This window comes from Calonectris borealis, chromosome 9 (assembly GCF_964195595.1).
Source record: "Calonectris borealis chromosome 9, bCalBor7.hap1.2, whole genome shotgun sequence".
NCBI classification, from domain to species: domain Eukaryota; kingdom Metazoa; phylum Chordata; class Aves; order Procellariiformes; family Procellariidae; genus Calonectris; species Calonectris borealis.
In genome coordinates this window covers 28,080,703-28,106,116 of record NC_134320.1, presented here as the reverse complement: position 1 = coordinate 28,106,116, position 25,414 = coordinate 28,080,703, and the positions used below count along the sequence as shown (strand labels likewise).

Sequence of the window (25,414 nt, the reverse complement as noted above, 5' to 3'; positions counted from 1 at the left end):
AACCTTTATTCCTTGATTTCATACAATTCTGTAATTATAGAGTATTTCACTATAATTGCCTTTAAATAAGCAAGTTTGTTTTTATTGTCTGCCAAGTGTTTTTGGCTTTTCCCTTTACGTTAAACTGAGAACTGCTGCCTTGAAATATCTTTAACAGAGTTCAAGTTAAAGATTGACACAATAACAGCTAGCACATCTATACATATCTAAGAAGAGAAAATATCGTGTGTAAAGTAATCCTGTTTGTAGAATTGATGCCTTTGAAGGAAGTGTTTGATCAGTGTGGGGTTTTTTTTCCCAGTATGTGTGTGGGTATATGGTTACATCTTACTTCTTTACCATTCTTTCAGTCTAATTGATTTAATATTGAAATGTGTGCATCTTATTGCAGTCCAGTGGCTGGGTGACCTACTTCTTATGGATAGACTTGTTTTTTGATATGAAAAAGCAGCTTGTTGACTGAAGTTGCCATTATCCTAGTAATGTAAACTAAAATTAACTTACGTTCAACCCTCATAGCTTGCCAGAATTCTTCGTGTTTAGCACTTGTAGTTTGTAATATTTAAAAATAGGGTCCTCTAGTCATGCAGAGAAGTGCAATGTGAAAAATAAATAATAGTAAAACCCTACTAATTTCTTTAAAGTAGTGCTGTGTTGGTATACATACTGAATAGTCAGGTTCAAAAATTCAGTAATCTTTAAAGATAGTGTAATTTGCATTGCCTGGTTTATGACACACAGTGCTGATGGAATTACAAGAAAATAATTCCCCACCCCCCCCTTCTAGATGCATTTTCAACACTGCTGCTTCAAACACAAATACAATACTAGACAATGCATACCTTGAAGTTAGACATTCTTGCCATTGGGTTTGATCTGTTCTCAAAAAGGTCATAGCTTCATTCAGACACTTATTTGTGGCTGGGGCAAGCTGTAAATCCTTGCTATGTATCAGTTGTTTACCCGTGTTCTTTATAGCGTGCCACTGTATAGGGAAGATCTTAAGCTTTTTGCAGGTTTCAGTTTTTAGTACTGGCAAGAGTCAGTCGTCTTTTGCCTGCGGGTTTTCTTTGGTCTGTGAGAATTTCCTTTTTTAATATCTTCTTAAAAATAAATCCAAACAATTACTAGGAAATATTTTAGTGAAGAGTTGATATTGCACAGTGAAATGTTGTTTGTAAGACTTTTCAAAGATATAAACAGTATTATCATTGAATGCTTTTGTATTTGGATTACTTGGAATGGTGAATAGGAAGGGGTCTGTCTTCAGTTAGTCTCTCTTTTTTCCACGCATCATATTATTTTAGTGTGGTAGTATTAATGTGTTAGTCTTTCCAAATCAAAACCCTGGCCTATCAGATCTTACAGCTGATAACAAGTGTTGGATGAAGACATAATCTATACTAACTTGTGTTCAAACCTTCCATTTAGTTACAGGCTGTATCTGTCTGTTCTGGTTAGCACACACTAATGGATAGCTTCTAATAGATTACATGTAGAGTTTTAATTATCAACAACCTCAGGAAGAATTTTCTAGAACAGCATCAGCCTGAAAAGAAAATAAGGGTTCTTAGGAGAGAGGAAGATAAAAGGGATGTGCATTTTGAGGTAGACATTAATGTCAGCAGCAATGTGTAGTAGAAGAGATAATGGCAGATAAACAAAGAACAAAATTGTGAGGGGCCTTGCAAATTAGACTGAGAGTTTATGGAGGAACGGGAGGAGGTAGAGGAGAGATTAATTAAAAAAAAAAAAAGGGTGGGGGGGAAATGGAATGGCTCAAGTGGTGCACAAGGATCATCACACAAATAAGACGAATTGCAGTTGTGTGGACTTAGAAGACTGATTTTTAAGAATGTTGTGAAGAAAGACTAAATTTAAATACGATGCAGATGTATGGATTAAAGCTGAAGTTGATTTCAGTTGAGTAGAGGTCTTGCCTATGGGAATAAGCATTAACATAGGTGATGTTAGCTGTTCTGGGGGAAAGGAAAGGCTTAGGGAAGAAAGTGAAGGTTTTCTGAATTGACCATCCTACAGACATCAGACAATATGAGTTGTATTGTCTGATGGGAAGGAGATGGAAGGAATTAGGAAGTGAAGTTTGAGTAACAATAGCAGTATTGACTCCAGCAATGAGATAGCTACAAGGGAAGGGAGAGGGTACAAACGTGGCTTTTTCTGTGTATGTGCTGTGAGAGACAAGAAATGACAAGGCAGCTGTGAAGAGCAAGGTTGGGCACACATTGTCAGACAGTGTTGAAAAGCTGTCTTAATCTATAAAAATGCTTTGGAAATACCTCCTTTGGAAATGAATCCAAGAATTTTCCAAAGAGAAGCAGATAAAAGTCCTATAAGAAATCAAGCAATGCTATTTAATAAGAATATTTCTTTTGAAATGTTTCATTACTTCTTTTTTTGCATGGTAATAGCTACTGGAGTTACTCTTCTTTTAAAGTTTTGATCTGCTGCCTAGGATATTTTTTTCTTCTGTCCTTGGTACACAAATTAACACACTCGCATGCAACTAGCTGTACAGACCCATGTAATTATGTAAGGAATCGGTGTAAATATTACGTTTGTCTCTCTTCTTATTGGTGGGGAAGTTTGGAGTCTTTGGGTCCATTAGAATGTGTATTTAATTAAGATATTGTAGTATTTCTTTCATTAAACTTCAAATAAAGGCTTGGGGCAGGGAAGAACTAGTGAAATTCAGATTACTGAGTTTGCTCATGTGATCTTTAGTTTTTCTGTGGATGGTAATGTTGGGTCATATTTCTTCTTTTTCCCTATAATAAATCAAAACCTGCACTTTTTAGTTAGGATCTTGGTGCATTACAGGTTGTATCACCAACAGTCTCTAAAAATATTTTTTGCCTATAATAACTGACTTTTTTCAAAAGGAATTTAACAGTTTGTCTACATGAATGTACTGGAAAAAATACAGAGGTGAAGCAGTAGCACTGAAGATATATCCTAGAGCAATAACCCACCAATGAGCACGTTACCAAGATCTAATTGACCGCTTTGGGAAATTAAACTTCATAAGGCAACACCAAGGGCTCTTAAGTTATCAATAAGGCCAGATAGCTGCTAGTGACTGTTGCTTTGATGCCTTTCATTGGTATAAAAAAAAAAAGAGCCTTAAAAAAGATATGAATGCATAAGTGCTGTTCATTTAGAGCTAAGTATTGAGTCTAATTACATGTAAACCTTTTTTCTAAAGCAGTCCAGGTGTTATGTACACAAAATGTATTTTAAGTATAGCTTCTTATTATTCTAAAACCTTTTATTTCTCCCTTTGGGAAAGGACGTATTTGCAGGTTGGTGGTTTTTTGGGGTGTGGTTTTTTTTTTATGCTTCAGTCTTCTGTTTGGGAAAAGGTACTCAAGAAGACAGGAGGAAAAATATGATTCCCCTTAGTGGAGAATTGGCTTTTTGATTTTGATGTGTCTACATTCCAAACTACTATGTACTTTTACTTTTTTTAATCCTCTTTTTCTCTGCTACCAAAGCTCTGGCCGTGAAATAGAATCTTATTTTTTGCTGCAGAGATGATGTGTCTAGAGGCAGATATGCAAACCAACATATAGCAGATGTCTTAAAGATGCATTGGTTATATAAGACCGCCATTGTTTGCTATGTAAATTGCTGCTGTTGCCAGTGTTAGTTTCTAGAATGTGATTATCAAAATGTGAAACACAAAATTGTAGAATCCAGTAGAAACATTTTACTATTTACTTTATTCCCATCTTTCATTCTTTCTCGTTCTAATAACATATGACAGTAACAGTATCTAGTTTAAAAAGATGCAGGCGAAAAACATGTATTTTTGCCGCAAAAGTGTTTTACTATATCTTTTCTACGAGACTCATCAGAATGTAAAAAAAACCCTAGCAAGAGTAACGGTTACCCTGTAACAGTAGAATACAAGTAGCTGTCAACCCTGTGTATTTCAAAAATTCAATCTGAATTTTGTTGAATGTACCTAAGTCAACCTTGCTGAAGTTGTATGTGCCAGAGTTAAGATTGCATGTACAACCCTAATTCAGCTTCCCTGTTCACGATAGTTTTAATGATGGATTACTGTTTCTTCCACAGATTCCTTGCCATGTTTACTTTACGTATTAATAGATTGGTTACCATAGTCCTCCTCAATTATCTTTGTATATTACTCTTGTGTTATTTTATTCAAGTTACATGAGGGGCAGTTATAACAAGGCTGTTGTTCTTGTAACCAGCCACCTTGGATCAGGGGTCAGCAACATTTGAAGTGTGCTGTGCCTGATGCTTTGCTTTTCTCAAACTAGAGGTTAAATATGTTGCTAGAAATATATCAGGTCCTGGGAGAAATTAATTACCATAGAGGTAAGATGTTCATCAGTAATGTCTTGCCTCTGTGGCTGGAAGCTAGTCTGGAACTTCATGGGAGCCAGGACCTGGGGACCACTACCTTTCTTAGCTATTTTTCTCAAGGTATTATGGTTCTTTGCTCCTAGCTGTGCTGTATGCCATTCAAAATCCATCTTTGTGGCTGGGTGACTCTTGCTTTAGAGGATTTTTTTTGTTGTTGTTTTGTTTTTTTAGAGATGATCACTCTTCTGTATAAATCAGCATACGTGCCATGGAATTCTTTGATCACTGCTTTTGTCCAAGATTTCAGTTGAAGCCGTTGCTCAGTAGCAGGGCATTGCTGTCTTCGTGATTAGGACAGCAGCTGCTGCATACAGTATTTTTGGTACCTTTGTACAAACAAAGTTTATCCCATATAAATCAGTCGTTCTTCAAGATCCAGGTCGGCAGCTGCCAGTTTTTGTTGATATTATGACCAAAGTGTGCTTTGGGAGCGCGTTCACGCCAGATGAAGCTGATTAAAGTTGGGTACTCTGACACTTTCCTGACTGTCCCTTCATCCTGTAGTACCTGTTCTTCTCCTGCCACATCTATGCCTCCAGGTAGCTCAGTGTGCTGATCTGTCTGAAGGCTCTCTCTTGCTTTCTTTTAGTGAGGAGCAAGGGAACAGGGTGAGGTGCCCACGTATGGAGAATGTGGGTTGGGGAAAAAAGGGTCAAGCCTGGGTTGTTCAAGTTGAGTTCAGGTGAGAGGCAATTTTAAAGCTGGAATATGGCACTGTGAACAGGGAAAGTTGCCGGTTTCTAAGGCAAGGCACCATGTCTCCCTGAAATGCAAGAGCAAGAATATATATAGATGAGAATGCTTCATCTGGTCCTAATACAGGTTTATTGGTATAAAACTTTGGCCCTATCAGAGCCGATGGCAAAGCTGCACTTGACTTCAGTGATTCCAGATTTAACTCAGGTGTGATGTTACAGGAATAAAAGATTAAAAAAAAAAACAAAACCATAATTTCAGGCATATGTAGGGCCTTTGTCTTTTTACTGTCAAAATAGTGTTTAAGTAATTACCTGAGCAAAATATTTTTTTAAATATGTGATCACATAAGGAAAAAATGTGAAAACTTCTATTTGTTTTTGCATAGTGTAACTGGAGGGAGTTGCATTTAAATAGAATGTGTATTTTTAAAAAATTAAAATCTAGGAAAAGACAGGAAATTAGTATCTAGACCTTAACAGTAACTGTAACTTAAATATTTTGGATGTACTCTGGTAGAATTTTTTTATTTTGAATCTTTACGTTTTTTACAAATTCATACATGCATGCCTCCAAAATACTGTGAAACATATGCTTTCAATATGGAGTTTCCTTATCCATAAATATTATTTTAAAATATTCTTCAGTTGCGGTTTTTGTAGGATCATATCAACTCCTAGGAAGGCAAACTAAAAAACTCTCATTGACTTTAAAGAGTTATATTATGCTCAGCTTGAATAACTGATTTCAATATGTTTGTAATGCTGTACTGCTGATTTATATCTTAGAAATGGAGGCAAGGGCAGTAGTATGTTGTTTTTAAATTATGCATATACTGTTAGATATCTATTTTTCTTCTATAGTTTTTGCTGCTTTTATATGGAAACATGCAGGGGTAAGCTAAATTGTAATAGAATTTAAATTAATCTGTCGCATAACACTGAAAATCTGTTACCAGTCTATATCAAAAAGGTATGCTAAAAGTTTTCCTGTTAAAGCTTTAAGCTTGTTGATTGGAGAATGGGTAAAAAAAAAAAAAATCTTTTTCCTATTTTTCTACTATATAGCCTTCTTGAAGTTCTTCCAAATTAGATTTTAAATGCCAATTAGGAGGTTGAATATACTAAAATAAAAGCAAATACAACCAAAACGGCCTCACCTTATGGCTAGTTAGGCTTTTTCTCTCAAAAGCAGAACCTTTGCTCTGAGCATGGCTTTGAGAAAGATATTCAGCTTAATGAACACATTAATTAGAACCATAACTATTTATAAGATAATTAGAAACGAAGCACGGTAAACTGGGCTTTTCCTGCAATTAATGGAGGATTAATTACTGGAGGTAATGAAGTGGATTTTTAAATGCATTAAGGTGAAGTACAGAGATGTGCAAGGCTTTGTGATAGTTGCATAATTATTCCAGGCTGTTTGAGCATAGCTCATACGAGATCGCTAATAAGCATCATTGCATCATTATGTATGCACTTAAAAAGACTTACCACCAAAATGACTGCCTAATTATTTCTAATTGGCAGGAGTCTGTGTAGTCATTGAGCTGTTTGTAGCCATTTTAAGGTTCATTTAACTATCCTTGGGGCCATGTGATAGATGGAAAAAAGCTTCAACTACACGCTGGCCTTGGCTGGCGCCGTTAATCAATTTTGGTGGGCTTCAGTTTGAAATGCATTTGCTCATGCAGAGGTCAAAACCTGAAGTAGTCCAAGCAAAGTTTTGCTTTTTGAAGCCACTTGACTGTATTCATTAGCAATTAGTAAAATAATTGTGTCTGTCACTATATTTGGATTTCCATATGACTTGGTATTCTTTCATCACTGTCCCTTCTTATAGCATATTAGCTTCACTGGAAACCAAATATTCTTCCAACAGACCCTTTTAGCAACTTCAGTGTAGTGGCATATGTTCCGATATACTACCTTTCTTCATTCATTTGTTAGCTTAAACAGTGCAGTACATTTCAACACAATCATCTAATTTGCTCCCGATTGATTGCTGAGTGAAAGTTTCTACCCAAGGACAACATTTTAGGGCTTTTAAGGGTATCTCTGAGGAATTAGTCATTAAGCATTAAGAGAGGAAGCAAGTAGTAGTCGAATCGAATTCTGACGTTTACCAGAGTTTTGTAGTTAGGGGCATCTATTTCCAAGATGTTGACAGCTATGTATATTCAAGGACATCTTCTGGCAGACGCAAGCTATGTAATAATCGCACTTGTTTAAAAACTCATTCTTACATGAATGTTAGTGCACCATTCTGTCAATAATTACAGTAGAAATGTTGTGAATATCGTTTGAAAATGACCTTTTTGAGATGTCATAATTAGTATGTAGTTATTTTATCTTACTATGTCAGATTTAATGTGACATCCCATTAGGTAAGCGTCTGTGAAAGTTTTCAATGAGTGCGTTGTCCTGTTGAACATAATCATAACCATCTGTGGGATGTTGTCAATGTACATAAGCCATTCATATAGCTTAAGAAAACACTGGTGAGCAAATTGTAGGCTAATAAAATAAAGATCAGCTTTGCCATTTTTGCAACAAAAAATGTGGTTCTAGTAGTTTAATGTTAAAACATAAGTTTAAAAAATAATTGTTCAGATTATGGTTAAAGTGTAAGATTGATTGAAAAGAGTTACTCATTTAAAAAGGCAAAAAATGTCATTTATTCATGAACTACTAGTTCAAATCACAGGCAAGGTGTTAAAGCAATTGCATTGTGGTAGCATAAATGAAAATATAAATAATCCTTAAGGAAAGCTGCGGAATTCTTTAAAAAAAATTTTAAATTCTTTTAATTTTGAGACTTTTATAATGGTAATTTTTGAGAAGAGATCACTTTTGTAAACAAATATTCAAAAATATATAAAATAAAAATAACCTTTCTTATTGATATTCATTAGGAATTGTATTTTATGAAGTCCCATCAAATATATGGAAATGCTGCTCTCCAGATTATCAAAACTATTATTAGGAAATACATTGTAGAGTAGAACAACAGTTTTAATCTTTGAACTTTCTGATTGGTTGTATTGGAAATTCTGGTATTAGTCAAAATTGTAACTACTGATGAGTATATTTTTCTTTGATGTAGTATAGCAGTGCAAAGGGAAAATGTAATATAGCTATCATGTTAGTTATAAAATTGTTCACAGTGAGAACTTTAAATATACATTTATGTAATTACCAAATTTCAACATCTGGTTTGTCTTGAATTTGGGGTTCTGAGTGGACCCCGTTGCCGACCTGGCTGTATAAAGTCTCTCATTGTACCGAATGTTCTCCTCCCTGAAGACAGGAGGTCCCTTCTGCTGTCCGTCTGGGATTTGCTTTGGAAGATCAGCTTGTATTCCACAGGGCTTTGTTAGAGTACTGCTGTCAGGGACCTTCAGCATGCTTTGAAACGATGAGCAGCTTTGGCCAGTACTTCCCGTTCGTCTGGACTTTTCTCTGTCTTAAAGCAGTCGTCTTTTCTAGTGTAACCTGAATTTACTACCCTGTATTGACATTGTGCTATTTCTCCGCAGACTACCCAACATTGGGGCACAGGTAAATAGTGTTATGCCATGTGAAATTCATAGCAAATGTGGTCTAGATCACTTTTTTCCCTGCATGTTGGAAGAAAATATGACTGACCTGTTTTCATTGACGTATATGTAGTTTATAAATTTGTATCTCATTTTTGACTAACAAAATGCAATTTTTGCTAGCTAGAAGTCATTAATCTTTTGTGAACTCTTTAATGCACTGTATTTTAACAGTTTAAGTAAAGATGCATTATCCTACAACAAAAATATGGTACAATTAAAGATTGTACTGTTATGGCAGCTGAGGACTACAAACCAAGAAAATAGGTTGGGAAAGGATCTTTGGTCAAGTTTTTATAAATCTCTTTGAGCATATTTTAAAATGAAATGCACATTACAAAAGAATGTAATAAACAACTTAGTTTCATTTTAGGTAGAGTTGTTCCCTTTCTGGTGAGAGCTTCCAAAATATATCTGGACCTGACTCTCCTACTAAACTAGAGAAGAGAAAATTTCATATTCTTCAAGTAAATGGCTAAACAGAAGCAGTAAATAAAAAATACAAAATTTCACATACTGAGCAAATTAGTCATGCCCCTTCCACAAGTTAATCAGATTGATGTAGGCAAATGTTCAGGTATGACTTCTGAAAGGGGCACTGTGCGTTATGTCAAGTCTGTGTCCTGCATTACTCATAGCTCATCTCCCTTTGCTTTGTCTTCGCTTGAGACCCCCTAAGACCGAGCTGTCCAGTCAAGGATAGACTTGTTGCCAAGGAATCAATGTCATTTTGGCTTCCTTAAGGTTTGAATTCGGGAATGTTAAATAACTCTTGGTTTGTTTGGTTTTTTCCCCTCTGAAAATGAATTGAAAATGGCCAAATGGTATTATTTCCCACTTCTGCTGCTTAGACACAATCCTGTCCAAGTGTTGTGGTATATTCTACAACTTACAAATAAACGATAGAACAAATAATAATAGAACAAGAAAGAAGTTGTTAACGCTATTCTTGCCCTGAATCTTTTGCTTCGTTTGTCTGTGAAAAGTTCAAAGGTTGTTTTTTTTTTGGTTTGGTTTGTTTGGATTTGTGGGTTTTTTTTTTCTTTTTTTAAGGAAATATGTCTGAGAAATGGGAAATGTAGACGAATTTCAAGCAAGCCTTCAGTTTAAATTATTATCTGTTTATTCTCCATTATTAATTTCAAGTCAGCTGGTTATTCTTCCTTAAGTCTGCCACATCAGGGATTTTAACTACCAAATCAGAATATAAGGGTCCTCTTTTTCATGATTCCAGTCCACTGTTAAATTTACTTGTGAAACCCTGTAAATCAAAGTGAAGTCAAGAGTAGAATCAACACGAATACAGAGAAAGGAAGGAGTGTGTATCAGTGCTGTTATAGGGCTCAGCCACTCACTGAGGAGAAAAACAGCAACCTATCCCGATGGGGTCCTTAGTTGTTTCTGATTTACAGGATAAAGACAAAATCTGCACAGTTACATGCCTTGAACCATTGATTGTCCTATCTGCTAGACCCATTGAGCAAGCATTTGCTAAAATCGGAGTATATCAACTGTGTTCCAGCTGGAGACTGCAAAAGTGCATTAGGTTGCAACTCTAATCTCGCGTCCAAGTCAATAGAGCCACTTAATCAGAGGGATGATAATTAGGGGTTGTTAGGATGCGTTGTTACTTACCCCTAGCCTGAAAGGAGCATTAGAAGTCTGAATGTTGTGGATCAGGCAACAGGATAAAGTAAGATCTCGAGTATTCTGATGAAAGCTTTCCTGAAGACTGTGGTAAAGTATCTGAATTATGGAGTATTCCCATGCTTCAGCTAAATTAAAAAGATCGAATTATCTGAATAATACAATGAAGTCTTGACCTTATTTCAGAACATATCTTACAGTAAGCTGATACGATCACAAAATTGGTGCATCTTATGAAACTGAAGCTTGGTAACCAAAGTTACCAAGTTTCTGGTATGTTGCAACTGTGAAGTACAATAGATTGTTAGAGATGATATCATCTCATCTGAGGAATGGTCGTATCTTGATTGCCTGCAGTTAGTCAATGTACCCTTATGTTACTTGTAATAGGAAAGTGCCAGAGAGGGATCAAGCTCTTAGTGCGCTGTCTGCAGTAGCGATGATATTCAAAATAGAATTTCAGCCCCAAAGACTTGGTAGTTTGATTAGTAGCAGGAAACAATAGGTGTGGGGAAAAAACGAAGTTGGCGAGACGTGAAAAATACAGAACAGTAAAACAACTGACTGCCAGCACCACGAAGCGCAGGCAGCCAGCGGTGTCATTGTAGGCATGGGGACGTCAGTGACTACTGAAGAGGCATTTGAAGGTGGCGGAGGGGCGGCAGGCAAGTTTTCCTCATTTAGTACATTGTTAGCTTAATATGTGTTACTACCTTTCAGTTCTGAAATCTCATTATATTCCAATTCCCTCCTCTCCAAGTTCCCCATAATGGTGTTAATATTCTGGGAGTCGTGATGTAGCTGTTGGGAAGAGAGTTGTTGAAGCTTTTGAGGGACACAATAGGTAGTGTTTTATTCTTGGAGTTGGCTTGTTAACTGCATAATTTTGTTAATATTCTCAGTGATGGAAATAATATTGTTTACATTTTAATTCTTGCCTTCAGGTTTCAAAATTGAGATGAGTGTAGTACATAATAGCTGCTGTTGCACGCTTCTTGCAGATTCAGGAAGGCCATGCAATGCTGGTGTGCAATTATTCCATGTTTTTGCTGTGGTTTTGTGATTTTTTTATATTATGTTTTAAACAAAAACCAAAGCTTACAAGAGAATTCCACAGTAAAACCAAGAATCTTTTAAATGAAGGCATAGGTATGTAGAAATCGCATTTAATTGATCATTTAATTGATCATTATAGTCCCATTTAAATGGGACTATATATCAAGTAGTTTGTGATCTGTATCATCAATTGATCAGAACATAATACATTTTGAAGTCTAATAATCAAGTAGTTTTGTTGCTTTATGTATTTTTTTTAAAACAATTCAGATTTTGTTGTTTCACTTTTTGGTATGTTTTATTTTACAATATTTTGTGTAACAGTTGCAGGTTCCATGATGAAAACACTTTTTCTTTAGAATACTAAGTGAAATTTCCAGAGTTTCTTTCCCACCCCTTCCTTAGAGTTTTTAATTAGTTATTAGAGTTGGGGTTTGGCAGAGACACAACAGGGTTATAGGTGATAACTTCCAGTAAAGTAGATTTTGCGTCTGACAAGCCTGTCAGCTATGTATTCTTCATCAGTCTCCAGCAAATAAGCTTCAGTATTCATCTAGGAGAATATTAAAAAGAGACCATGCTTTCCTCTATCTACTCGGTGTTTGTAAAATATTAAAGTACGATGCATCTGACTTGCATGTAAATCAGAAAATTATCTTTGCATTTATGGAATCTGTATTGAAAAACAGTAATAAAATATACAAACTGTTTATGTTGTGTCTTCAAAAGATTTTGACAGTATGGCGTGATATGCTTTTGCTTTTTTTGTGTGTGCACTTTAGGAGTTTCTAAAGACCTTTTATGACTGAATTTTCAGAGATTCGAGCCTATAGTAAAGTTAGGCTATTTTCATTACATATGTTAAGACTTTTTTTTTTATTTTGGGAAAACAAATGGTATTCTAAAAGTCTTTCTATATGCTTCATAAACCTAATGTGGTAAAAAGTGTAGGTGGAATACCTCAAACTTTTTACATCTCATAAAATGTAAACCTAAAATGTCTGGTTATCACTGAATTAAAGAAAAAAGTTTCCGTTTTTCTTAATTGTGAGCAGAGAGTAATGGTTTCATTTGTTACCAGTCAAGTGCAAGTAGACACACAGCTTTTCATCTGAGTATTATTACCAAAGTGTCATTTGAGACCTCTGTTCATCATGTGAATCGAATCTCTCTCAATAGTTCCAGTCTTTTAAATTAGGTATTTGCTTCTAAGGACAAGCATATGCTTTAATCTTGTCTTTAAGCAGTTGTTGGGCCTTTTAAATGGTCCTGCAAGTTGCTGCAGTGTTGAAGAATGAAGAATGAGAAACGTTGAGATGTTTTTTTCTGTTGGTTCAGTTTTGGGTCCGTGCTGGTACTTCTTAGTGGGTTGAGTGCCTCGTGTTGACAACGATGGTGCTGTAATGCTCTGGGCTGGGGTTTGAGTTTTGGATTTTTTTCAGTTTATGAAAACAGTTAGTGTTCCATGGTGTAAGTTGATTTCAAGCATCTGTTTAGGTAATTTCATTCAGCTGTCTAATATCTCTTTGTGGATGTACGTATACATAAGTATTACAGCATCTTTAAGCTCGAACCATGATTGGGGCCTCAATCTTAGATGTTTTACAATCACAAAAAGTAAAACAGTGGTCTTGTCAAAGAGAGACGGAAGAGTAGCACTTACCTGTAACTAATTTGAACTTCTCAGAGGCACCAGGGAAGTGAAAAATTCAACCTTGAAATCTCTCATTTATATTCCTTAACTGTTTAACGTAGTACTGGAGGTGTTGTCAAATTTACAACAAATAATTACCTGGATAGCGATTCAACTTGGATAATGAATTTGACCTTTTTTCATTGCTGTGTGATACATCCAGATCTTCCTGTCATAGCAGATGCAGAGTCACTAATGCCTGCATGATGTAGAAACAAAGAATTTGGTGTATTTATTGAGAGTCCTGAAAGTAAGCTGGACCCTTGCTTTTTAAAATAGATTCCAGCTGTATCAAGAATAGAATAACTGCGTGTGTATGTATAAATTAATTATAAAGCCTGATGAATTTACTTGCTAATAGAATATGTTACCTTATTCATTCATACAGAATTCAACTTTTCCCATTTTTTTTTTTTTGAAAAGAATGTAAAAAAGATACAAAATGTCTTTTCTGCAGGATTAGACAATCTAAAGGAAGAGAAGTTTCATACAGCCCATTTTTTCTGGTTGCTTTTTCTTCAACCTAAGCAGTGGCAGTTCTGGAATTCGGTTAGGAGAGGAAGGAATCCTTTTTGCTTGTATCTTTGTGTTGCAGACTAACAACTGTTTTGCCTTTGCCTCACCTTGAGGTTGAGTAGCTTTTAAACTGTTGTATGAGCAGAGAACAAGCTGGATATTCTCAACTGATGCAAGCTTTTTTTTGTTGTCGTTGCTAACAGGTTACTGGAATAGTAATTACTGCTCTTAACCTTAACTTTGGTTTTATATGGAATTTTATATATAGTATATGTGCAGCTGGGTATTGCCTACATTTGTGTTGGTGTATGTGTTTTTATGCCCTTGAAGTCTAGAATTTCAAGACTGCTAGAACTGCTTTGAATGAGAAGTGGTGGGGAATTGGAGGGGTGGCTTTTTTCTTAGTTTATTTAGCAGCCAGGATGGTGTACTAAATCCCATTTCTTTATTATTTTATAACCCAAAGGTTATTAGAATTAAATTCTAGCTTTTACTTATCAGTCATGAGATGGCTACATGAACGTAGGGTTAGAAAAAAGTCCTGTTTTGAGACAGTCTCTAAGAAAAGAAAGATGTGAAAGAAATTAATTTCATGTAAAAATAGATGTGTTCTTAAGCTGACGGTCCTAATTTGAGGTGAAATCTTAGCAAAGAGAAGCAGTTCAGAATCTTCGTACAGATTAACAAGGGAAATGAATGATGCAGCGTTTCCCCCCCAATGAAGATGAGGCCAAAGACCCTCAGCTCCTTTGGACCAGTTATGTCTAGGGCCATTAGCGACCCCTGTGCAAGCTAAAGGAATACAGTGCGGGGAGAGTCCCCTCCTGCCATCACTAATGGAGCGGAGCAGCTCGCAATTCCAGTAGATCAGTGGGAGCTGTTCACACAGCTGTTCTCCCTTCCCAAATCCCAGCCAGCACACTTCATTACACTTCCTTTGGCCACAGCTGCTCCCACAATCCTGCCTCTGCATAAAAAAGCCTGTTGAAAAATGGCATATACAGTTTTCTATGCCGAATGCAAAAATAATGTGTATCCAATAACACTGCAGTGAGTTTACGTACTTCCATACAGATCTGTAATGTGCATCTGGCCTTCTCAAGCAGATCACGCTTCTGCATGCAAGGAAATGCTCCTCAGGTGAGCCATTTGATGAAGGAAGCAAGTTATAATTATGTACAGGTTAGCGTAGCTAGCTTTGTTAGCATTTTATAAAAGCACATCAACAAAAACAAATGGTTTATCTCCATGCTTGAATAGCAGGTGTTTAATTGATGATTTATATTTCTGGTTTTCAGATAATATTTAGCAGAGTCTGTTTTCTGGTTTTAGTTTTCCGTGAAGGCTTTTGTCGAAGTGCTCCTGCAGCTGGTAGGGTCGTAGTCAGCTTCTCTTCTATCACTCCTTCCTTAGGCAAGGAGTTCTGCCCAAACTCCATGAGAAGCAAGTGTCTGAGCCAAAGACTGCTGACACAAAAGCTCAATTTAAGTAAACTTTATGTATTTCTGGAGTAAATTCTTTTCACCCAGTCGTTGATCTCCTGTAGGTTTTCCAACACCTTTGTGGTGCTGTGGGCGTGCTGAACCGGAGATACGCTGTCGCTGTTGGCGCTGGATCTAGAGCCTTCCAGCTACTGTAAGGAGACTCTCTGTAGGATAGTCAAGGCGTTGTGGCAAAGAAGGCACTTTAATCTTCCTTGGAAGTGAGAAGAGGTAGACCAGAAGGTTGTAGTCTGGAGAACTAGATTAGTAACAAAGGACTGCTTGCTTAAACAAGACTCAAAGTAGCGTCTTCTCTAGCTGTTCTTCTGTCTGGCTGCATTTATGTATGTTCATGCCAAGTTTTCAGTAACTACTTACTTTTTTTTTTTTTACTTACTTTTCCAGCTTACTGGAATTTTGAGTATTGTTTCTTCAAATGTTTGATTATGTAATTAATGTAATTTATGGGTGGAAAATTGTTTATTACTGAACTAAGTTGATGATTGTATCTGGTGAATCCACTGTCTCAGTTCTGCAAACTGTGTTCTTGATTGTCCCTGTTATTGTTTATATTTCATCTTGCATTTCTCTGGCACTGTGGGTGATACTGTTACTATCTGTAATACCCTTCTATTTTGTCACTTACCAACTGTCTAAACTGCTGGCTTGAAGCAACTTCTTTTTCCTCTTAGTACCAGTCTCATTTCAGACTTAAAAGCCAACTCTCTGCTTCTGCCTAGTTTCATTTTCACTCACCTTTTATTTAACAATAAATAAACAAACCGTATCCTCCTACATATTATCTATATTTAACTTCCTCAAATGCATGCATTTTAAAGTTGCAAACTAATAGTGACCTGGAGTGTTTTATAGAGGTAGCATTATTTGCATGAAAAAAAAAAGTATAGCATTAGTAATTTCCACACTCTGAACAACTGCAGTTGATGCTTGAAATTATTTTACCTTCCCCAACAACTTGTACCATGTTTTTTTTTTCTTGCTAGTGAAGTTGAGTTAAACAAGAAACTTTCTCTTAATATGCTTTGAAAGAGAACATGTCATTTTGCTGCAATTAGTTGTGCATTTGCACTAGGTCTTTATTACCAATATGAATATCCCGGTTTGATGCAATGCAGTTGTGTTTCATTGTTCTTTCCCAGACTTTTGATTTATTGCTGAAGTGTTAAAGAGGCATGAATTTGTTGGGTTTTGTTTGCGGCTATTGAGCTAATAATAATCTAATAAGAATTGTATTTGCTGAGAGATACTTAGAAGAATGCCAGGGAAGAACTTGACATCTCAGAAACTTTCATTTGAGTGGTGGTTGCTGTTTGCCGACAAAATAGCTTATTTTTTCAAAAACTTACCTTCACTGAAAGAGCACTTGTTTTCTTTTGTTTGAGCTGTCTTGTTTTTGTGCTCTAATTCCTCTTTCCATTTAAAAAAGTCTGTCTCAGTGACTGTTTTCAAATTGTAGTGGTTTGAAAAGATTAGATTGTACCTATAAGATATAGTTCAATGCTTTAGTGCAATATAATTGGGGAAATACTAAACGACACTGACCTCATTTCCTTTAGAACAATGAAAATTAATAGTTTCACGTTTTATTAGGCTGATATTCCAGATGTAGTGTACATTTAATTAAGTGTAGTTTCCTTTTGGTTATGGTATGTGTATCTGCTTTTTGTCGCAAATTCTTTCTAGTTTTACAGTTTTCCACATGTTTTCTTTCACCATTTATGATTTTTTCAAAGCAGAGCTATAAGGATTTAAATCACTTTAGCATGCAGCAAAACAGTTCCCATTCAAACAATAAACGCCATTTTAAAAAGCCTTTAGATCTTCTGTCACTTCATAAATATAAATGTATAAAAACATTATGCAGTTGTAGTGCCCACCTGCTAATTAAATGCAGATTTCCTCAAACTTGTTTTAAAATCTGCTTATTTGTTTCAACTCTGTCTCTGTTCAGAATACATATGGCCCTTGTGAAACTAATTATGCTTATGGAGCAGCTGTTAAATTTAGTGCAACTAATTTTATCCAATATTTTACATTTTAATTGATTACCTGTGAAGAAATTAGCAAATTAACACTTATTGTGCAGTAACTGAATGGGCTTTTATGGATACTTTCAATTTTTACAAGTGGACTAAGTGTTGATGGAATAAAGACGTTTCTTAGGATTTTAGATAGGAAAGTTATTGGTGAGCCTTGATTATCTGGTGTGAGAATTTAGGGATACTGAGTGATGCCAAGCATCTGTGTGTTCTGTAACTTAGACATGAAAAGCAGATTGGAAAGTAATAGCTTTTCACAGAATTTTGGTAACATATGGGCTTATCTGGATCTAAGAACTCTTTGAAGATCTTTGAACTTGACTAAATGACTTAACCTTTGGCATGGTGGGTGGGTGTTTTGTGTGTGTTGGTTTGGGGGGAAGGGGGTGTGCAGTCTATTCTCCAGCTTGATTTTTTTTTTTTTTTTCCCCCTCCAGTAGTAGTTCTATAATTTGAACACTTTGGGACTTGCTTTAATATGAATAATTGGGATTGGTTTTATTTTTCAACATAATAAAATAGAAAAATCTTTATTCTGCTTAATCTGTGGACTTTCATTCTTGTTTACTGATGAATTCTTGGCAGCTCCATTTCATAAAGTTACATCTTTATTTCTTGTTCTGTATATATTGCAAGGTATTTTAATAGTAATTCATAGTAACATACAGGTGAATTCGTTCATGCTACAAATGGAAATGTACCGCAGCTTGTTATACACTGAGTAGCAAATGTAATTTTCATTTTATGAAATTATCTTCCACTGTCAAGAGCCTATTGCGTATTTTGGGTTTAATATAGGCCTTACGGAAGTTTGCATGAAGTGTTCTTAAAACAAATACTTTAGGATTTTGGGCTTATAGGCAAAGAATAAAGACAGCTATCTTATTAAAATGGTAACATACTGTAAAATGAAGTTTGTGGCGTTAAGTGGAGCTTTCCAGCGTGCCTAAGCCTGGCCCTGTGAAGGTGCAGATAATGGCCCTCTGGCTTGAGGTCAGCCCTTGCTCGTCTGCCGTTGCGGAGAGCTCTACCCCGAGAGCCCAGACTGTGCTGCCGGGGCATGACACTGCCAAATACTGAATGTATTTTAGGCAATAGGAAGCATCATTTTTCTTGTTGGTCTTGATCTTAATTTTTTAGTTACCGGCAGCCTTGGTGTACTAGAGAAAGATCAGTAGCCTTACCTGAAGTTGGCAAAGCGTGAGCTACGTTTCTGAGGTTTCATTGTTCAAATTCTGCAGTGGATGTTGGAGATTGAATGTTTCCTCTTCCTTTAAAAGGAAGAGGCGGGGGGAAGAAACAGCATGGAAATTAAGTAGCGAAAGCTATTTGGATTGCAAAGTCAAAGACTTGAAGCTTACAACATTCCAGACTTGCTTTTAAATGTTGTCTTAATTCTGTCCTGATGTCTGCAGGATGGTATCTGTTCGTGCAGTCACTTACAGTTAGCCAGTAGTTTCAGACAAGACCAAGCTAAATGGGGAATCGTGGCTTCTTTGTTGAGTAGTCCTCTTCTCACCTGGTTCGTTTAAGCTTGTGCTTGGTGTTGCAGAACTAGTCTTGAATGGTATTAACAGGTGGGTTTAATTAGCCTGGGATGTAAGAGAGATTGGAGCTTCCCTCAGAGCTGGAGGAAATTAGGCAGGTTTTAGATATTGAGGTCTTAGAACAGTTGTATGTAGGAGGGAAAATTTAAGTGGCAGTTTGTTTTGGGAGTACTTGCCAATAAATAAAATCCCAGGAAGAGTAGTAACATCTGCCTGTATACAAACACGGCACATCCTTTTGCATACTTTGTGGGAAACTGTGCTTTTCCTTCTTTGTATTTTTTTAAATGTTTTTGTATAATTTCTTTGCTTTCTGAATACCTATTTTTACCCTCTTAGTATATGGTGTTGCATACCTTTTGCTTCCTTCTTGCTAGGAATCTAATCTCTTTAGCTTCATTTATTTTTCTTAACTTTATTGAATCAATAATCTCATTTTTGTTCTCATGTTTAAAATACTTGACTTTTTTTCCCCCCTTAAGATTACATCTTATGCCTTTTTTAAAAGATAAAGTGAGTCTCTTCTTTGCTTATTCTTTTGGTCCGTCCCTTCCTTAAGCTTTTCAGCTTGGGGAGAAAGAAGCCTTAGCTCATATTTTGTTTTTTGACGAATGCAGGGGAAACCTGTTTGTAGGCAAAACCCATTACCTTTTTATTTTCCGAAGTGTTTTGCAGTTCCCACTTGTCCCCGTGAGACTTGCACTGCAGAGTCCCTATACATTTCAGTGCTTGTGCATTTTCATAGCCTAATGAGGTACGGTTTTATGCATTCTAGAAGTGATGCAGCGATCACTCAGTATATCAGTATAATTGTGGCTTTTGCTTCAATCATAGCTAATCATCATTTCCTATGGCGCTTCATAGAAACTGAGAGCTGTCTTAAGAGTGCACGCACTAGCAGAGATCAAGAAGATTGTGGTCTTACCTGCTTAAGCTCAGCAGTTCTTATGTGGTTTATTGCTGGCTTCCTGTTAGTTCCGGTTCAGTTTTAGAAGTATTGCTGGCAGAACTTATTTTATCATGTAAGATGAAATTGTTCTAGAGAATTATACTGCAAAGTTTGTTATTTTTGCCATCTTGTGTCTGTTATCTTAAAGTATTTAGTCTCTGTGCTTCCTTTGTTTCATCAAAATGTGGTAAAACTACATAATGCGTCTTAACTCATAATATACTAAGCTGTTACTTAGATAGTTGAGCAAATATATTTTAAAATTTTCATGCCTCTACTTGTGTGAGAAGTCCCTAAGATTTTTTCAGACTAGCAGAAGACTTAAAAAGAGTTGAGATTCAGCTTAAATTTATTAATAAAGCTGTGTGTTGTGGTTGCCTAGTGGTTTTTCTAAAGTCCTCCATTACTATGACTTTGGATAGATTGTGAAGGAGAAAGATTAATACAAGATAAGCTTTTTCAAAAATATTCATTGCTGTTCAACATTGAAACACAGTAGTTACCCCGGTTTAAAAATGATTAGCAGAATCTAAGTTTCACTAGCATTCAGGAATTGAAGGGAGCATTAATGTTAGACTGTTCCTTCTTTCTTTGCCTCAGTTGTCCTTGTTTAATTCGCCCCTATTCATGACTGGGTATCTTTCTGTATTTCTGGAGTTGTGTTGTTTCGTCCGTGCTTTATAAATACTGTTTGTAATCAATATAAATAAATAAAATGAACTTAGCAGGCAGAGTTTTTATTTGGGAGGGCTCTAGCTCTGCAGCATTAAGGGAAAATAATGAAAAATTAAATACTTGCAAAGAACTTTGTACAACGATGGAAAACCCAGGAAAACTCATCTTTGGAGGAGGTCAGGCTATGTCTCTGTGCGGATCCATCATAGGTCAGTGTGGCTGGTGTTTACCTGGTGCTACATCAAGAGGCTGTGTTAGGGTGTGCTTGTCTCTATCCCCCAGCACTCCTGTGTTGCCTGCTCTGTCCTGTACCGAGCAAATAAACCCTGTGTACATCTTAGCTACCGGAGAACAATGTATAGGAGAGACTCTGCAAGTTGATTCAGGTGCAGCAGAATACACTAGATCCACTTTGCAAGTTGATTCAGGTGCAGCAGAATACACTAGATCCACTTTGCAACTTTTTTTCTGCACTGTTCCCTCAATAGATCCCCTAAAATAGGGCATTGCAGTCAGTTTGGGTCTGCAGCCCACGAAGGCAGCCGGGCTTGACACCTGAACTGCCCTGAAGACCCTTCCACATGTGCTAACTTGTTATCTGAGCGAACAAGTCTGACCAAACTGAATTTGTCTCTGCATGAAGCCAATTCTGGATTGTCTGCATCTGTGGTCTGGGCTGGTCTACAGCCCAGATCAACTGCTCCGATAATTGAAGGACTGACTGAACTAATGTGTCCTGCAGAGAGGGCTTGTGTGGAGTAGAACTTAACATTTTTGTTAAGATCTTCACTGTAATATCCCGTTGATAGTCATCTGCCTGCCTCGCCTGCGTGATTGGGAGAGGGAACACAAGCTATATCAGCTATTTTCTGTAATTGTGAAACCCAAAGCATAAACAATGATTAGGGATCACTCTAGGCTAAGGAATTTTATGGGTGCAAAAGATTGCAAATGGAAGAACAGTGACAGCTTCTGTAAAGAAAACGTTTATCAGTTTGTCAATGCTGGTATAAGTACGTTATTACAAATTCGATGCAACAAGTCTACTTTTAATTTTTAAAAACTGTTTTTCTGTATATAAATTATACCTGCTATTTGTTCTGAACACGTGAACAAAAAGAAATCTAGGATTTGAGCATCCGGCTAATCTGAACTGAATTTGCTGTTATTTGCACCTGCGAAAGGTAGATGTGAAATCAAGTTCAAATTTGAGTTGAGAAAGTAAGCTCTCTAGCAATAAATATTTTAGATTCCTCAGTTATTACTGTTTGAAGGACTACGCCCTAAAGTAAGGAGAGGCCTTGCATCAAATGAAGGTGATTTGTGTTGCTACAGGGCTTTTTGTTTGTTTGTTTTGGTTTTTTTACTGTTTCTGACTTTGCATCTTATCTGTAGAGTTCTCAGAAATCAAGGTTACCTTTGAATAGTGAATGTCCATAGGGCAGTGGTCTGTAAATCTGTGCCTGCCTCATCATGATGCTCGTAAAACCAGAGTCTGTGTGCCAACCAAAAAATAGATCTGATGTCCAGAATACTCTTTTAGGTCAAAACTTCCTCTACCTGAGGACTAAAGAATGGATGGATGCTTTTGAATTTGTGACGACATAATAAAAATCCATTTTGAGACAGAAAATGTTCTATAGTTCATAATATGCCACTTAAGTGGTAATTTGATCTATTGTATTAGCGCTAATAGTGTGACCGACAACAGGAGGTACTGTGTTGCAAGAGATGCCATCTGCTGAATGAAATGTAAAACGGAGGTTCTGACCTCTAGTGCTAGTCTGAAAGCCTCCATGGCAAGAACAGGTATGTTAACCCCAGTATGCTGGACAAATTCCAGACTCAATAACAACATTCTTCCAAAATGTAATTTATAGCTTCATCTGGATGTAGTATTTTCTTTTGCTTACTCTATTGTTGAGTTTTATTAAACAGTTGTTGCCTTTTAAATTGAGTGATCTTTTGTATATGATTTTGCTTTTAAAGGCCTTGGAGTTTTGCATTCCAAGAGGTGCTAAATTAATTTTTTATACTGCTTTAAAAAATGCCCTTCCCCCCCAACCCTCTCAGTACTTAATGAAACTTTTCAATGAGGTGCCATCAGAACTTTTATCAAAATGTAATAGAAACTAATGCAAACTTGAACTGCTGTTTTCCTAAATATTGTCTATAGCTCATTGTATCATAGAAAAGATGTATTGATCCATGATAAATTATAAATTAAAATTTAGAAGATCATCTAAAAGAAATTTGGGAATAATGAAAAGGGTTTTTTTGGGTACATACAGAAACAGTCATATTGTAGTACTTCTTGATCTTTTTTCATTCAAGTGTATCAGTAACAACATACATTTATTACAGAAGAATGGATAACATGATTGAGAACAGAGTATCCTATAGCCATGTAGGAGTTTGTAACCAAGAACCAAATATGTGCACAAACCCTTGCACCTGTACGCAGTTTCTTGCATTATTGGGCCTGTAGGGCTGGCCTATTTATAGGTTTTTTGCAAAGTGTGTTTCAAATCTGAATTTGATATTACGAAGCTGTGTGCAAGTGTCAGCTCTGCAGGCTAAAGATAGGGGGTTGGACATGTCACTTCTGTTTTTTCTGGGTTTTGTTGGAACACAGAATCGTAGGATTGTTATTACTACTACTGTATTCAATATGTAAATACAACACTTAGTAGCAGCTGTAAATTCTTTGATTATTTGCCAAGCTGAATTGATCAGAACTTAAGAATTTAAAGTGTAATGTTCAAGAAAAAATTTCCTTCCTTTCCTTGTCCAATAGCTCCAAAGATTACTTTGGTAGTACCAGATTACTTTGTTAACGGGTGAATACTACGTAGTGTGGTTTAATTTATTTTGCATTCTTCCTTCAGAGTAGAAGCAATGCTTTCTTTTTCACATTTCTTTTGATAAACTGTCAGGTTTTTGTTTAAAGTATTAAAATCTTTGAAAGTGTGTTTAAAATAGTTGGACTATATAACATATCTAACATACAGTGAAAAATGTATGACTGCTGAATTTTAATACTATGGATTTTGTGTAGATCACGATCAAGACCTCGTCAACGTTCTTATAGTCGAAGTAGTGAAAGATCCACTCATAGGAGAACTCATAGCGGGTCTCGTGAAAGAGAGCGGCGTAAAGGCAGAGAGAAAGAAAAAATAAAAGAGAAGGGCAAAGGAAAAGAAAAGGAGATATATGGCACGAAGCATGGGTAAGTGAAATGACAAACAATATAACTGTAATAAAATCAGGGAACAATTTAGTGTCGTTTTACTTTTTTGTAATCAGTTTGCTTTATAGTATGTGATATATAAACTAAGTGGAAATTATTTAAAATCTTTGAATAGTGTGATTCTTAGTATTTTAAAATTCTGGAACGTGACAACATTTCAAACTAAATGATGGTTTAATTTACAATTCCTTTTTTCCCCTTGATTTGCAAATATGTTAAATAGCTTTCTTCAATTGATTAATATAAATATTTTTCCAATACATAATAACCATAATTTAAGGAAAAAATGAGGAGTATTGGAAAGTACGAAGACTATTTCCTACGACAAGATGGTTTTCACTGTTCACCGCCCCCCCCACCCTACATTGTCAGGAGCTCCTATTGGGCTTCATTTGTGGCTCAAAGTACAGTTTCAGCGGAAGCACTTGCTATGGGTGAATGACGGACTGCCTTTCAAAACCTGCTGTCAACCTAATTTCTACTTGAAACAACTTGATCTTGTTTTTACAGATTTCAGAAAAGGCAATTTATGCAATTACCTGTGCTTTATATACCTTGATCTCCTGCAACCTTTACTGTGATGTTTATCTTTTCCCTGTTTATGTGATTGGTTTCAAAAAGGAAGACACTGGTGTGTCACTTCATGAATTTCCCTTTAGTGGATTCCCACTGAAACGTTAAATGGGAATTTCTAGAGTAGCGTCCTCCACCCACGTTCATGGAGGTATCTCCCAACTACCTCCCTGGTTTTATGGCTTGATGATATTAGTTATTTAGTCTCTCCGATATCATTACCTACTTGCCCATGGTTATAGCATTGATTATATAAATATTCAGGATTAGCTATTTGCATGTTTTTTTTCTTATTTGCAGTACATTACTTAGACTGCTGGGAACTTCGAGTGGCGTCTTCCGCTCATTTTAAGGGATACTTTCCTCATTTTACTAAACCATGTGGGGTATTCGTCTCTTCTTGTTGTGGGTGTTTTGAGCAATCAGTAGCATTTAATGTAAACAGAACCCCTGAGATGTTTGCAATATGTCTGATAAGTCATAAAAAAGATGCCTTTTCCCCATTTACCTGAAGTTCAAGTATATTTTGATACTTCTAGAAGACTTGAGGAGGAGCCTGGATGTTCCAGCCAAATTTTTTTTTTTAATTGAAGTAGAAAAGTAGGGAAAGAATCCATACTGAGCACATAACATTTGGTGTGTGAGAGGTTTTCTGGACTTCGTGTAGAAGCACATCTTAAATCATGTTGGAGTATATAGCAGTGCTCTATTAGCATACTGCCTGGCTTTATGTCCTTTTATAACAAGGATCAATATCAGATAACTGTAGGAAGAACACAGAAGTGCCCAGAATTTTTTTGGAAGCAAGCAATTTACCTTTATATTTTGATAACTTACAAAATTGCTTATGCTAAATTTTCAAAACAAAATGCCCTGTCTGGGTCATTTCCAAGGTAGTTAGGACACAGAGTACAAATTGATAATAGAAATATTTTATGACATCAGTCCATTTTCCTCTGAGCTCAGGTACTGACTGGTAGGCTTTGTGCAGGGATTTCTTACTTGGAGCGTTATTAGACTACAAAATGAAATGTACCTAGGATGATGTTGATATAATCTGTGCTTCATAAACTTTTCTGAGGGGGGACGACATGTTTTTCAGTTTAATCAAATAGCGATCAAAGTATATCTGTACAGAGAATATGGATCTGAGAAGCTTTTTCCCTTTACAGTTATTTGTCATTCTGAAGATCGAGACTGTATCAGCATCGCATTATTGTTTGTTAAAGGCTTTACAAAGCAACATATTTGAAT

At 36.2% G+C, this 25,414-nt stretch overlaps 1 protein-coding gene across 1 annotated transcript in view; it reads left to right on the top strand.

The window, feature by feature from the left end:
• RSRC1 (arginine and serine rich coiled-coil 1) overlaps positions 1 to 25,414 on the top strand; it is a 174,124-nt gene that overhangs the window by 14,628 nt on the left and 134,082 nt on the right. Inside the window, exon 4 of the mRNA XM_075157510.1 lies at positions 23,396 to 23,566. Coding sequence (XP_075013611.1) covers positions 23,396 to 23,566 — 171 coding nt within the window. The remainder of the gene's footprint in view (positions 1 to 23,395; positions 23,567 to 25,414) is intronic.